The sequence below is a fragment of the Bombus flavifrons genome, chromosome 16 (genome assembly GCF_040668555.2).
Source record: "Bombus flavifrons isolate JBK064 chromosome 16, iyBomFlav1_principal, whole genome shotgun sequence".
In the NCBI taxonomy this organism is placed as follows: domain Eukaryota; kingdom Metazoa; phylum Arthropoda; class Insecta; order Hymenoptera; family Apidae; genus Bombus; species Bombus flavifrons.
In genome coordinates, this window is record NC_138457.1 from 10209253 (window position 1) to 10223835 (window position 14583).

General features: G+C 37.9%; 1 protein-coding gene across 19 annotated transcripts in view; it reads right to left on the reverse strand.

The window, feature by feature from the left end:
* Positions 1-14583, reverse strand: part of heph (polypyrimidine tract-binding protein 1 heph) — a 415917-nt gene that overhangs the window by 199132 nt on the left and 202202 nt on the right. For 7 of the 19 annotated variants that reach the window (XM_069130469.1, XM_069130470.1, XM_069130474.1 and 4 more), the window contains one exon: positions 2397-2459. The exons of 11 other annotated variants lie outside the window; for them this stretch is intronic. Coding sequence is in view for 5 of the 8 variants with exons in the window: in XM_069130461.1 (XP_068986562.1) it covers positions 2397-2459 (63 nt within the window). In the remaining 3 variants the exon portion in view is untranslated. Of the gene's footprint in view, positions 1-2396; positions 2460-8193; positions 8315-14583 lie in introns of those variants that run through there. One more of the 19 variants, XM_069130465.1, reaches the window with a different exon arrangement.

The window sequence follows — 14583 nt, forward strand, 5'->3', positions numbered from 1 at the left end:
TTCGATCAATTTTATATTGTCACAGGCAAAAATTCTATTAATCGTACGAGACGATATTGTGATACATAAAAAATTCTATTAATTATACAACGCAATGTTGTGAGATAGAAAAGTTCTATTAATCACATGACACGATATTATCAGACGCACAAATTCTATTAATCATACGACATAGTATTAGGAGACTCGAAAATTCAATTAACTATACATAAGCCGCTACTACAGGACATAAAAATATTCTATTTCGATCATAGACTACGAAAGTTCTACCAATTTTTTATAAAATCCAAAAATATCCCTCGCGTCGACGAATATTCACAAACATCGTAACGAAACATCAAAGACAATTTTCATACGCGGTCAGATCCTTTCTTTTCTCATTCACTTTGCGTTAAAATATGCAACCGGCGGTACAAAAATAATAAATCTTCGAGTTGTTTCGTCGACGACGCTCCACCCGTGGAATTTCATTTCCTGAATCGTCGCAACGAAATATTTCGTTTTCCATTATTTATTACACACGCACAGAGTGCACGCGTGAATACAAACGCGCGAAGAAGAGAGAGAAAAAGAAGGGTACGATTCTTTCATCAGGCACCAAGATATCTCATTTCTCGCTTGCAAACGCGTTCGCTTTTTAACATTTCAAATCCAGCGAGAATTCTTCAGCCTCGATAGACCTTTACCAGGGGTACTTTAATCCCCGCAGCAGGGGCTGCAATCGGCCAAACTTTTAATAGTTTTTTCTTTTTTCACATCCTGCCCTCAACATCGTTGCAACGCCAGAATACGTTCAACGAGTTTAACCGAATTCTTTTTCTCATTAAAAATACAGAAAACTCGATTTTTCGCTGGCGAAGGGATCCGTTTCGGTAGAATTGGAATTTTTCTTTTATTAAATCGATTATGCGGATTTAGTATGAAATTGTTTTAGATGCAAGTTCCGAGACCAAAGAATTATTATCGTGAAACTTCGTAAAAATGTGCCGGGTATATAATGTACGAAATACGTTATACATCAACGGTAGATAGTAAATTTAATGTTGCAAGATTCCTAGCCTCGATATTGCTACTATTTTAGAAACTGCTAATAGGAGCAGTTCAACAGCCACGTTTCATCATCGATTCTATGAATCGAAACGTACGGAAAAGCGTTCCGTGAAGCTCCTACGGTAACCAAATCATCCATGAGATTTGAAAATCTTTCGTACCTATAATACACGCAATAAATTCGTAAAAGTGTTGAAATACTCTCATGAACCAGCGTATACACGCATCCGGAGTATGCAACACGCGTTATATCCTAACCATTCGATATTCCGTTGGGCGACAAGAGGAGGTGAGAGAGTATAGCGTGTATAGAGAACGGTCTACACAGGCTGGAGGCTCAACGCGGCACGTTAATGACAGGAAACCGGCAATATGAACTTGACGGCTCGGTACCGCATCGTGTACCACAGTAACGTACCGACAAACCGCAGGTGCCCCGACGACGTGGCTGCTTCGTTGCTATCCGTTACCCTCTCGCCCCTATGCCCCCAAACCCTCTCGCCCTCTCATTATCTGCCTGGGTTATGCACTTTGGTCCTGGCTCCGCTGCCTCTCTGGCTCGCAAGAGCAGGGACGTCCTCGTTAAGGAAGGACTTTCACGCTGTAAAAAAGTTTCCGGATCGACCGACGGCCTCTGATCGTGCCGTCTTTTCTTTCACCTTGTTCCTCGTTCTCGCGTTCCTCTCTTTCTTGTATTTCGTTTTTCCTCTTGAATTTTGTCAGCGGTTACCTTCGTTTCGTCTGAAATGTTTTCATCCATACGATTTCACCGACGATGTTTCTGTACCGGCACGTTGAAATCACCGATAATCATTTCCACGACGATAATTGTCATACTTTGCACCGTACGTTATCGTTGATTACGCGTCTTCGTCTACATGTTCGCTTTCGTCCATAAAAAGATAAAGAACGGTACAAGATAAAAGGAACAAAACGAGATATAGTAATTGGCGGCAAAAGACGATGTCGGTGATTTCATTCGTTGTCGGAGGGACTCGGTGTCGGTCGGTGAAATCGTGTCGACGAAAACATCGTCGATGAAATAAATGATCGTCGGTGATTCGAAGGTAACCCTTTTGCGAGATATAAAGCCAGCGAGAGTAAAGCTGTGTTGGAAGCTGTATCGCCATTAATCCTACTGTCTTCTTTCGATTTTTTTTTTCAACCAAGCGCATTTTTCTCGCGTTAAAATATATATCAAGTACGAACAGAGTGCGAGAGAATCGTCGTTGGTTTCAGTTTTACGTTAAACGTTTTCCTCGCGCTAGAACTACCGATCATCGTACAAAAGTCGTATCAACGAAATTAAAATGGCAAATTAGATGATAATATCGACTGCGACTTACCAGTGGAAGGAATGGACTGTTGTCGATTGAAAGAATTTTAAGTGAATTCTTTGAGGAGCTTACCTGTAACAAAAAGAGATATATTTTTTAAGATGTCCGCCACATTTCCTCAAATATATGCTAGAACAAGAAATTTTTCTTCGGATACATGAAAAGTTTGTCAAAAAAAAAATGAATGTTTATTTTATTTTGAAACGCGATTGTTTGAATGCATAGTACATTAGTTTAAGAAAGTAGATTTATTAAAGGTAATGAATTCTATACAATTTCTGTGTTTATTTGTTATCATATTTTACAACGTTTAATGTCATACTCCAGCAGTGCACATGTATATGCTACGAGTTATTAATTATGCTTGGCTTTAAAATATATGATACAGGATATCTTGCTCTTGTTACTTCCATAGAATTTCTCATTCTGCTACAATTTCACGGTTATTTCGTAAACTACAACTGTAATTATTCGATTAAATCGTATTTTAAATTAGATCAGAGTTATCGGATCGCTCGATTTAGGAATTCTCAATTTCACGTGATATTTACCGGTACGAAAGAAAGAATTTCTCGTCAGTTGTACCGTAATAGTTAATCCGTCTTGCGATATTTTATTCTTAAATATAGAATACTTATAGGAAGCACTGCATTTCAAAAATTCCACGCACATCTGGCCACAAAACCATTCCTAAGAATTCCCAATATCAAAGCCTTACACGCAAAATCCATTTTACGACCTCAACCCCTAAAAAATATGTTTCCTATCAATTCTGCCGATCTAAAAATCCTCCAACCCCAAAATTTTACACGGTCCTAGTCTCACCCCAATCTCTCTCGATATAAATCGTCAATACCGAAACCCTACACTTAAAATCAATTCCTGTATGAAGCAAAATGGTTAACAAAAATGGCCAGCGATTTAACAAATTTCCTCGATCGAAGGGTTTGCAGCGATAAATTTACTACAAATCGCGTACAATCGATATTAAGAAGAATATTCGCGTCACGATTTTTAATGCGATTTTTAACGCGAATTTAAACAACGATCTGAAACGCGAGAACACCCTTAACTCGCTTTCAAATAACTGTCCAACGATCCGAAAGCGGGATAAAAATCGCAGAAAGATCAGGAAACTACAAATCGGTAATGGAAATGGAAGATCGTTTCGTTTGAATCGTCCTGAAAGACGTGTAAGGAAACGGAGTCGCACGTAAGGGGTAGCAAGGTGGCTAACGATAATTCCTATCCGGCGTCACGTGCCGCCAATATAAATCACCCCTTACTTCCTCGGTCCTCACTCCCCCACAATTACCTAATACGTCCGCCACGCTATCCCCAGACACCATCGGTGCAAACCACCCCCGTGTACTTCGCCAGCAGCCCCTGCGGCCACTAACTTACGTTCCAACGCCAATAATAGATCCGGACAGGCTCGAACCGCTTCTGACGAATTCCCCTAAATCACCGTATTTCTCATCGAACGACCTCCTCCCTTCTCTTAGTCGTCGACCGAAGGGGGTTGGTTACTGGATATTCGTCACGAAATCATTTCCTTGATGAGATATTAAACCGTACGTTCGAGGATATATGCGGATGGGGTGTGTAGAATTAGTTGTTGGCATGGATAGGGGAGACAACTATGGGATTAATCGGAGGACGTGTGTTTAGGAGGGGGAGGGGTGGTTGTGAGATACGTTTCGGAGAAACAGAGGTGGAAAGTCGAGAATTCTTGAGAAGAGATTTAAGTTTCGCGATATAATTGCTTCGTTAACGACGATTGTTGTATGTCGATAGGTGGTTGCGTGCAAGATTCGAAGCAAAAAAGGTAGAAAGTTGAAAATTCTTGGAAACAGATTTCGATTTGACACTTTGATTTGAGCGTTCGATCAAGAACGAATTTTAATTTGGCATTTTTCTTTAGGAAATTATCGCGTATGGCGTTCGATTCGAAGAAAAGGGCTGAAAATTTGAGAGTCGATCTCGAGAATAGATCGATTTAGATTTTTCTTCTACACTTTGCGATTGTTCTATCAAGCAAAAATTCTAGTTTGGAAAGTACGTTTTAAGATGTTGTAGATCGTCGCGATTGAATATTTAAAACACTACGATATTATTGAAAAAAAATAGCTGGAGGAAATTAATTCACAAGAGAAACAGGTCCTGGAACAATTATCTTTGCATAGGAAATAATCTACACAGAATCTAAAGAAAACTAACCGCCCCTTCGGTAATAATTCCATCCCCATTAACACGCGATAATTTACAGAGCATATTTCCTGGTAGCGAGTATCTTTACACAACGTCAATTATCAGCGACGTTTCAACATGGCGGACGTTGAAATTCGTTACGGATAATAAGTTGCGTGGCATCATTTTCAAGCAGCTCTATCGCCAAGCCATCGTGGTACGACTATAAATTTCCGGGCAAACCCGAGAACCCATTCCCGTGCAATCCCATAGAAACTCGCTTAATCGTTATTAGTCTGCACCCCAGCGTCTTACGGAAACATAAATTCGGTCTTCATGCACGTGAACATCATAGACACTCCCATTTTATTGACACGAAATCTTTTTAGTCAACGCTTTCGTACAATAATACATTGGAAGAAATTTTTAATTCGAAGAAACAACGTATCATGACGATATTTATTTTATCTTGCAATTCGTTTGAAAAGCCCTGTGAAGATCACGTCAAGTTATATCTTTAAACGAAAACTATATCTCTTCGTTTCGTATTCTTGCAGCCGACATCAACAAATTTTCAAAGCACTTTTACGCGTATCTTTTGCATAAACCACTATCGACGTATTAATGTTTGGAAAGGATGGGAAGTTGAATCCTGTTCAATGGTGAACATCAAACGGAAGGACAAGCGACTAGCCGTTTTGGGAACAGTATTTAGTACACACAAATGTACACACACAATCGGCCGCTTTTAGAGGTACCATGATGCACAAAGTCTGACGTGTACATTGGATAACGCCAATGCCGGCGGCGTATCAAGTTTGACATTTAATATCTCGATAGTGGTATGCTCGACATGCAAAAAATACAAGTAAATAGCGTTTCGAAAATGTTTTGATGTCGGTTACAAGCAATGTGGGATACGAAAATATAGCTGTTACTTAAAAATATAGCCACGAAAATAGTGACCACAGAAGAGCTTTTCCAAGCAATTGCAGAAGATAAATAAACATCGACATGATATGCCTACCTCTAAATTGTACGTTTCTTTTAAATGTTTGTGCGTAGCGTAGTTTTCTAGCTATTTACGTGTTTTCAGAGAAAACGGGCGTATTTTATATAACACACAGAGTATTATGCAGTGACTCGGTTATACACCGTAGCAGTCAAAATACACGAATAAAGATCACAGATGGGAAAAAATGTGATTCATTTTTGCCGATTTTCTCGCTTTCATACCACCAGATAATTACACGCGAATATATTCGTTTATTCGGTCGGACGTCCATTAATTTTCATCGATTTCCTTACGTTGGGAAAATCGCCTGAAAATTTACGAACCTTCGAACCTTGTCAACCATTAGGCTGTAGAGATCTTTTCTCACGATTTCCACGGTCACTTATCCCCACTGAAGGGAGCAACCCCTGGGCCAATACGAATAGACCACGCACGTACAATGCACACACTCTCTTTTATCATTTACTTTGCCCCCAACAGATACTTGGGGCATTACTTTACCTACGGTATACAAGGGGATGGTTGGAGTCGATGGCCTCGCGTTGTTACGTACACCTTGACATTTTTCAACTTCAGACAATTTTCCTGGCTAATTTCCACAATTTGATAATTTATTTCGAAAACCTGTAGCGGATTTGATTAAAATTAAGTCCTTGTTCTATTGGCTTTTGTAATTAAATATATTTCAATTCAGCTGGAAGTGTAATATTATTAACGATAAATCAAATATACGTTGTACATTAAATTACAATCATATCACGATAACAGATAGAGAAATAGATAATACCGAAATAGAATATTAATCAGTTAACCGCGTTCGACGCGTATACACGTCGAACCAAAACTTTATTTCGCTGCGGTCGACGTGTATACTCGTCGTGTAAAATAAAAAATTACCATTCACCGTAAAAACAGAAGATTTTAATAAAAAGCAATATAAATGGAATTTACTGGTATGTCTCCTTTATACTTCCAGTACATAGTAAAACTATTATATATTTTATAAAAAAAAAGTTTGATCAATTGATTATTCTCTTTGATCATATCGATTATACTCCCTATATTGTATTGCTTTTTATAAATTCAGTTGATTATTTTCCTCGATGCATCCTCATTTGTGTACTTTACCGCGTATATCGGCTATTCTCCGAATTGTTTTGTGCACTTTATTTTATTATTTTTTCGCAATTTCCAAATTTTCCATAGCAATACCTTTTTAAACGACGAACTGCTAATTTTTCATCGAATAAAAATGTAATCCTTCCTCGTTTCGCTTCACTTTTCTCGTTAAATTTATAGCACCAGCACTCGCCCTACGTTCGACGTGTACACTCGACATTGCTCGATTCCAATTACGCAATCCGTAAAGGATTTTTAAAACTAAATTTCGCGGTGAAACTGATTAAGTGTAACCACTGGTACATCGATATTAGCAACGTTCAACAAATATTAGAATTATTTTAGTATCACTGAAGCAATATGGAATTCAAGGATAGCGAACGTTTGGGATGATGCAAACAGAAAACATTCGACGAGGAATTCTCAGAAATAGATGCATAGATTCAATGACAACAAACTTAAAACGGAGATCCTTGAGAAACACCTAGAAGAAACGTACGTGACACCGATTTTCACTTAGAACGAAATAAACAATTAATTTACAGAGGTAGAATAGATTCTAAAAGAATTTTAGAAATATACGTTCGTCCGAGTTCTTCGTAATATTTCATACGCATTAAAATTACTTTCCTACGATTTAATTAAAATATGAAGAGTCTCGATATTATTTTTATATATACTTGAGATGTCTTAACGTTATATAAAAGTTCAATGAATCCACGCGTTATTCGTTGGACGACTGAGTTCGGTAAAGTAAACAACCGTATAACGAATATAAATGAATTTTGCAGCTGTTTAAGATAAATACCATTATATCACAGAAATCTGTGAATCGAGATTTTTATCGCTTTCAACAATTTGAAATTACTTAATCCTGTGCTATCGAAGTACGTCGGTGGGATTATTATCCCACATGAATAGCAAGAATACACTTCAATTAAACGGAGAAATGTTAAACTTTTAGGCAAATATGATAGTCTGTAAATGAAAAGTAAAAGAAAATTTATAATTCTTCGTAATCGAAATGGAAATGGAAAATCGTATCGTTAAACGAGTATATTTATTTAATCGAATCGTATAAATTGATAACCGAATACAACAACTAATCGGAATTTTTATAGACCAGATATTTTTTACTATCGCAGTGATATATTACCTGCTATACGTTTACAATATTAATTTTTCACGAGAGAATCGTCTGTTATTTCGCTCCTAGATACAATTCCTGCGAATTCGTATTTTTATTGAAAAATCTCTCAAACATTCGATTCGACGATTCTCTCTAACGATAAATATTCTTACGTATCGTTTTGACAACGTAGAAAACATTACAAACGCAAATCTACGGCATAAGCGAATCAACTTGCTTGCAAAAAGCAATAAAGCTCTATTTACTGACGCAAAACAATCATCGGTGTATACAACATTGTGCAATGTTACACAACTCGGTATTAATATTATCGATTATTGCGTAATCTCTACCTTATTGCATCTGTAGAAAGGAAAGGCGTATTGAGGTGCTTGGGGCGCTTGGGGTACAGTCACACGGTCGTAGAAAATCATGGCGGACGATCTTCACCGATGCACAAGCACACGATACTGCGACAATACACTCGCGCACACCACGATCACTCGGAACAAAGGAAACACGTGAAAACTGGGGTGAAAAATTCGAGCAACACGACCAAGAACCAAACTGTGCGACGGTCGAGGGAAGACTAACAATTCGAAAAGGTCGACCAGAGGGGACGAACCGAGGGGTTTTGAGTACGCTCGGGCCCGCTCGACGTCGCTTCAGACCGATTGTGTTTACATTACCGACAGAAACATTCTATTATTTACAGTTAAGGTTCAAACCTACGATCTTTTAAATATAACATAAATTTTGTTATTTTATGTAACACAGTATGTCCGTCCGAAGATGCCTGCTCGTGATTATTTCTGCATAAAAAAATACGGAAAAGTGATTCGCATGAAATGGTGGAAATTTAACGGAGATTCTTGAAAGAACAATCTTTTCAGAAATATTCAAAACCACTGCACTACCTATTTTTTCGACAACTCTTTCCTTCTCCTTTATTCCTTCCATTCCGTATTCCTATTATGGCAACGCTGATTTTTATAATAAACGGTTCTCTTAATACGTTACCCATTACATACTTACATAATAATATCTTTAACGTACATCTCACTCGATCTCATTTTATCACTTGTCAATTTTAGTCCACCAGCCCCTCTAAAGCACCGATGGTCTTTAGAACATCGTTCTACTTGTCCCGCTTCGGTGCTGTCGACCCCTTTTGCCCAATATGCACACTTGTTAATTGTATTAGTGAGAAAATTGACCTTTTTTCGGGCAACGTAAATACGTTAAAAACCTCGCTCTACAACACTGTACTACTCGATAACGACGGCCAGCTTCCCTCCGCTAAACCGATCTGTCTCGTTGCTTTCGTCAATTGTTCGTTCTCTTTCTGCTGTGCTTCTTTTCTCCGTATTGTTACTTGTCCGTTTGGTATTTTCTTTTCTCTTTATCTTTGTACGGGGAGGGTATTCAACCCGTTTAACCTCGAACGTGATGGGTTTATCTCGATCCAACGTGATATTTACCAGCGTTCATATATACGCGAAAATCATAATTTATTACAATTCAATACAATTAATTTATAACAATTTAAAATGTTGGTTTATGTAAACAGAAGATCACGTACGCAAGTGCTACGAAAACGAGGAGAATACGAATTGGATCGACAACGAACCGTTACGAGACTCCGTGTCGGTAGTCCGAGGATTACTAAATCAAATTAAATTAAATTAAATATATATGGCATCTATTACCTTCGAAGTACTAAAAAAAAAAAAAAAGAAAAAAAATTCGAAGGATCAATCGCAGCCAAACCATCCTTTCTTCTCTAACTGCATGTAGTAGCAGCATCTTAGCTGAACCTTTCGTGAACAACAGAGTCAGTCCGAAAAGCAGGGAGAGAGAGCGAGGAAAAGAGAGCCTACAGGCACGTCCTCACAATACCGCATTACGATACCACCCCATTTACACCCTTTCCTTTTCTTCCAGCCACCCTTCCGTGTCTCGAACCCACCCTTTTGCCAAGGGAATTGCCGTTGAAGGTTCGAGGCGGCGCAAGATGGAAGGCGATCCTTGAAAATGAGATCGAAAGTAGGCCCCTGCGACACCCAAGACACAAAAGAAAGAACAAGAAACGAGATTCCCGCTCGCTCGTTTACTTTTCCTTTTCTCTTCTCTTCTCTTTTCTTCTCTTCTCTCTCTCTCACTCTCTCTCTCTCTATTTCGTTCCTTTTTCGGGCACAAAAGGGCGGGAAAAACGGGCGACGAGGTCTCACTCCTTTCGTCGGGACGCCGTTAGAGCTCAGGGTTTTGAATTTAGGTCGCGTGATTCTTCTCTCTCTCTCTCTCTCTCTCTCACTTGTTTTTAACCTTCCGTAACTCACAAAGATTGGAATTACGATGTTCGCGACACTCACGATGCTTTCTCGCATAATCGAGCAAGCTGGAAATTGATGCGTCGATCTTTTCTTCATGGAGGCTCTCATTGTCTCGCGTTTCTCACGATCGTCGATGCTTAACTGTGGAGGTGGGAATAGGAATTCGCGTCTTACGGGATGAAAGTCATGGATTAAGATTTTGGAACGCTTAGGAGCGTTTGAAACGTGCTTAAAAAGCTAGTATAAAAATTCTTCACAGTACCAGATCTTTATTATCGCTATGATTCTTGAATATTTAACTTTAACTATTATTTAAGAATCTCTCATAACTATTTTTCGAGGATATTAAAACGCGGATGAAATTATTTTATTTCAACAGTATTTTAAAATAAGGAAACATTGATATTTCCTAAGTTTCATATATTATATTGTTACCGAGATAACCACATTCGTATTGCGATAAGTAATGGCCACGATGCTTTATAACACAAGGCTCACAACTCGTAAATAAATAAATCAATCGTACTTTGAATTTCAAACTTTCACCACGATATCTTTTAGATATTTTAATATTCGCCTTTCGGCATAAGATATTCGTGTTTCGATTTTGCATTTGTACCTGGCATTTGGATTTTGGACCGACGTTTCGTAGTCATTGCAGTCTACTTCATAAGAAACGTTTGACCAGAATGCAAATGTCAAACGCAATTGTATGATCGAAACACGATCGTTTATCTTGAAATACAAATACAAATATCGAAATAAATGAATATATCGGTAGAAGAAACCAATTGTTTTATTCTTATTAGAAGAAGCACATCAGCGAATAATAGAAAAATAACGAATCACATTCCTATTGTTATAATTTTAATCGTAATTTTATAATTTAAATTTCCAAAAGCCAAATTTCGCAGTTAAAAGTAACATTTTATTTCAAGCAAGTACGGTATTCAGATCCTTTTAAAAATTAAATAGGAATTTAAAAAGCCATTCTAAAATCATCGAAATAGTAGAACAATATAAAAGTTCCATAAAACCAATTAACCAATTACAACGCTATTCTATGTGCCACCCGCTTTGCACGAAAATTCGTTTCAGCGGCACGGTGGGCAAAATAACCGATAACATCGTTGTTCGAGCGTGCCGATTGCTCGTCCAAGTTCGATTGGGAATCAATCGAGTGCATCAGGCGGTGCTTTAATCGAGACGCGACGGTAAATCGTAAGAATCGGAACGGTTCTACCGGTGGAAGCGAGGGGTGGCGGGAATAAATTGAAGATTCGTTGGAAACTTCGAGATCTCTGCGAAACTTTGTTTAACACGACGCCCCGTAGATATCTCGAAAAATTTGCTCGATTTACAAGGAAACGCTCATCGACGCTAAAAAAAATTATGTAAATTTTGCTTTCTACGTTTTTAATGACGTAAGGTGAAGAAGAAGATAGGTTTGTTACTTCTTTCAGAATATCTATGTTTGTAATATTCAAAGACCGCGTGGAAAAAACGAGATAACTGATTCCTTTTATTTCCTGTCTTCTCTATCGCTTCGTGGTCAGATAGGAATATTTTAATACGAAATAGCTGAGAAAAGGAATAACCTAACAGATTCGAAGATACAGTACATCCACGATGTTTTTCAAGAAACGAATAATACCAGTGTACTTTAACTTGACTAATATTAGTCTGCGTACCTAACGTTATTAATATTTTCTTAAATGTAAAGCGCGAGAAAAACACACGTTTAAAGCCAAAATTAAATTCAAAGACAGTTCCGATGTGGAATCGGTTTTTAATTTTCGCATTGTGTTTACTTTTCTATAAGAGACGTGAAATGTGACTTGTTATATTTTTCGCGTATACTCTGCAAATATTACAAACGAAAAAAATAGTTTAAAATATAGTTCCGTGAACTTTGCAAGCTTCTGCCATCTATTCGAAGGTGAAACAAATTTAATAAAGTTAAATCTCTGTTTCGTTTTCAATGATGTATGTCATATGATGCTTTTATTTTTTTTTTTTTTTTACTTTTTCTTTTATTCGTATTTCGTGTTTTAGCAAAATGCAAGAGAGACGATGTTGGAATTATGAATGACAGGGATGGTTGAAGCGTATTAATATGTTCAACGATGAAAGGTTATCGGAATGGATTTTTACTTTGCTTGAAATATTTCGTATTAAATATTCTATGTTTCCATTTGTGAAACAGGCAAAAATTATTTTTGAGTTCTGTTTGTGTTTTCGTCGCTCTGTTTTATTCGCATTGAAATTTTGTGTTTGGAAAAAGAAGATGTGTGTGTGTGTGTGTGTGTGTAGTTGAAGAAGATATACATATTTCATTCTGATTTTTATATCGGTAATGTAGAAGACGTATTATGTGCGTTCTGTGAATTTATTTTGCAATTTCAAATTTCCTATAAATGTATAAAAATCCGCAGTTTACCAACGATCGACGAGACAAAAATTTGTTCACGGTTCTAACATCGTTATGTTTTACCAAAGTAGTTGGTCAATGAGCGAACAATCGAACTGCAAACGTTATTGCAGGGAAATTTAGCACCACGAACAGGAACAGAAGTTCCTCGAATCCCAATCAAATTCCAGTCGATAAAACCGTGGAAATTTATCGCGAGTAGCCGAGATGTTTCGCAAGCTCGTATCGAATCGACGCCTCGATACACAGGGGTTGGAGAAGCCTCGTAAACTCGAGGCTGGACGAGTCTAGGGAAACTACGATGGAAATATGTGTCGCTGATAACACGGATCGTTGCAGTTCCTGCAAATTATGCAAATGCAACCGGTCTAAGTGGCTTTCCACACAGGGCTGTTTGCGTATTAGAGTGGTAAAGAGCCACACTTGTTTCGGGGTTGCTTAGAAGTGTTAGTTAGCTCGAGTGGGAAAGTTGAGTTTTTGCGCAGGAAACTCGATCGAGCGTGATATTTGAATTTTATTTAATCGTAGTCCGCCATATTCTTTATTTCCTCTTTTATCTCTCTAATCCTCTTATAACGAACTTCGTTTCTGAATGGATTTCGTAATTATTATTTCTCCAATGAATTCTAACTTGTAGGAATAAAAAATAAATTTACTTCTAGGTTACATTACAAAAAATAAAGTTACTTCTAAAATTAATGCTGTCCTTGAGTAGAAGATAGGGAATGGCGAATGTTTCGAGAGAGAAACGTTCGAGAATGCATGCTCGAATAATTAACCAGTGAGTAGGATTTTTCACGGCATCCACGGGCCGGAAGTGGATGCAGACGATACGGTTCTTGAGCACAGCGAGGAAGACGAACAGGTAGCGGAGGAAGAGAAACAAGCCACGGGGCTCACTTCCATTTTTATTGTCAGCGAGCTTCTTCCGCTAGACTTTTATAGTAATTTAATACAGGACCGATTAAGCGGCGATATATGTATCCTGTGTTAACGACACTGATACCGCTGAATCGACGCAAGAGTCACGCAATTAGGAGAAGTGAATTTTCCAGAGGATTTGCCTCTTCGACGCTCCTCCGCGCTATGAAAGCTGCATAAAGAAGATTTGAAGATTAATCTGTTATGTTTGTACATTTCGTAGTATTTTTAATGCTGTAGAGTGGGTCGAAGTGGAAATCTCCCTTCTTGCGAAGGGCTCCTAAGACAAAAATTTTCAAGAACCACTCGCGATAAGCTCGCCAGGAAACGGAGCGAAAGCTTCCCTGGCAATTTTCAGCGCAAGAACATTGCTCTTGCGTTATTCATGCGAACCTAAAGTAGCGTTCTTAAGAAGCATCTCGTGGATGATGTGCCGCTTTGTGAATTTTTCTACGGTCACTTTCGCATCGACGGAGTTATCAACAATTTCCTACCATCTGAATATTCAAAGGGAGACGCTCGTTTCGTGATAACGATAACATAGTGGAAATTTTAACGATTCTATTATATGTATATGAGTTACGAGCAATTGATGCGTGTCATAAATCGATATTTTGCAAGGAAAAATTTCCCTTGGTACGTATTTTTTAAGCATACAATAGCGCGTATTTTAAATTGATATTTTTAAACAACACGTTACATGCCTGTTCTAAATTCATATTTTTCTATAGTAATCTGGCTAAGTGTTGCAAGTTTAGCGTAGCGTTAATTCGAATATATTTTTCGTATACGAATTTTACAATTTTCAAACTGAACGAATAATCTTCATTTACATAAAGATAAAAATTGTGAATAGGACGGTTCATCCTAAAATATCATCCTTTATTTTTTTTCATTTATTCTGAAACCTACGTATCGTGTTTCCGCCTCTGCTCTTCAATTAACAACGTCTCAAGAATCACAGAGGGGCAAAAACCACCGTTGACCCAACAAATCCGTCAAACACGAGAAACCAAAGAAATGGAAAACTTGTTCGAACTTCTCAGTGGCCGAGAAAC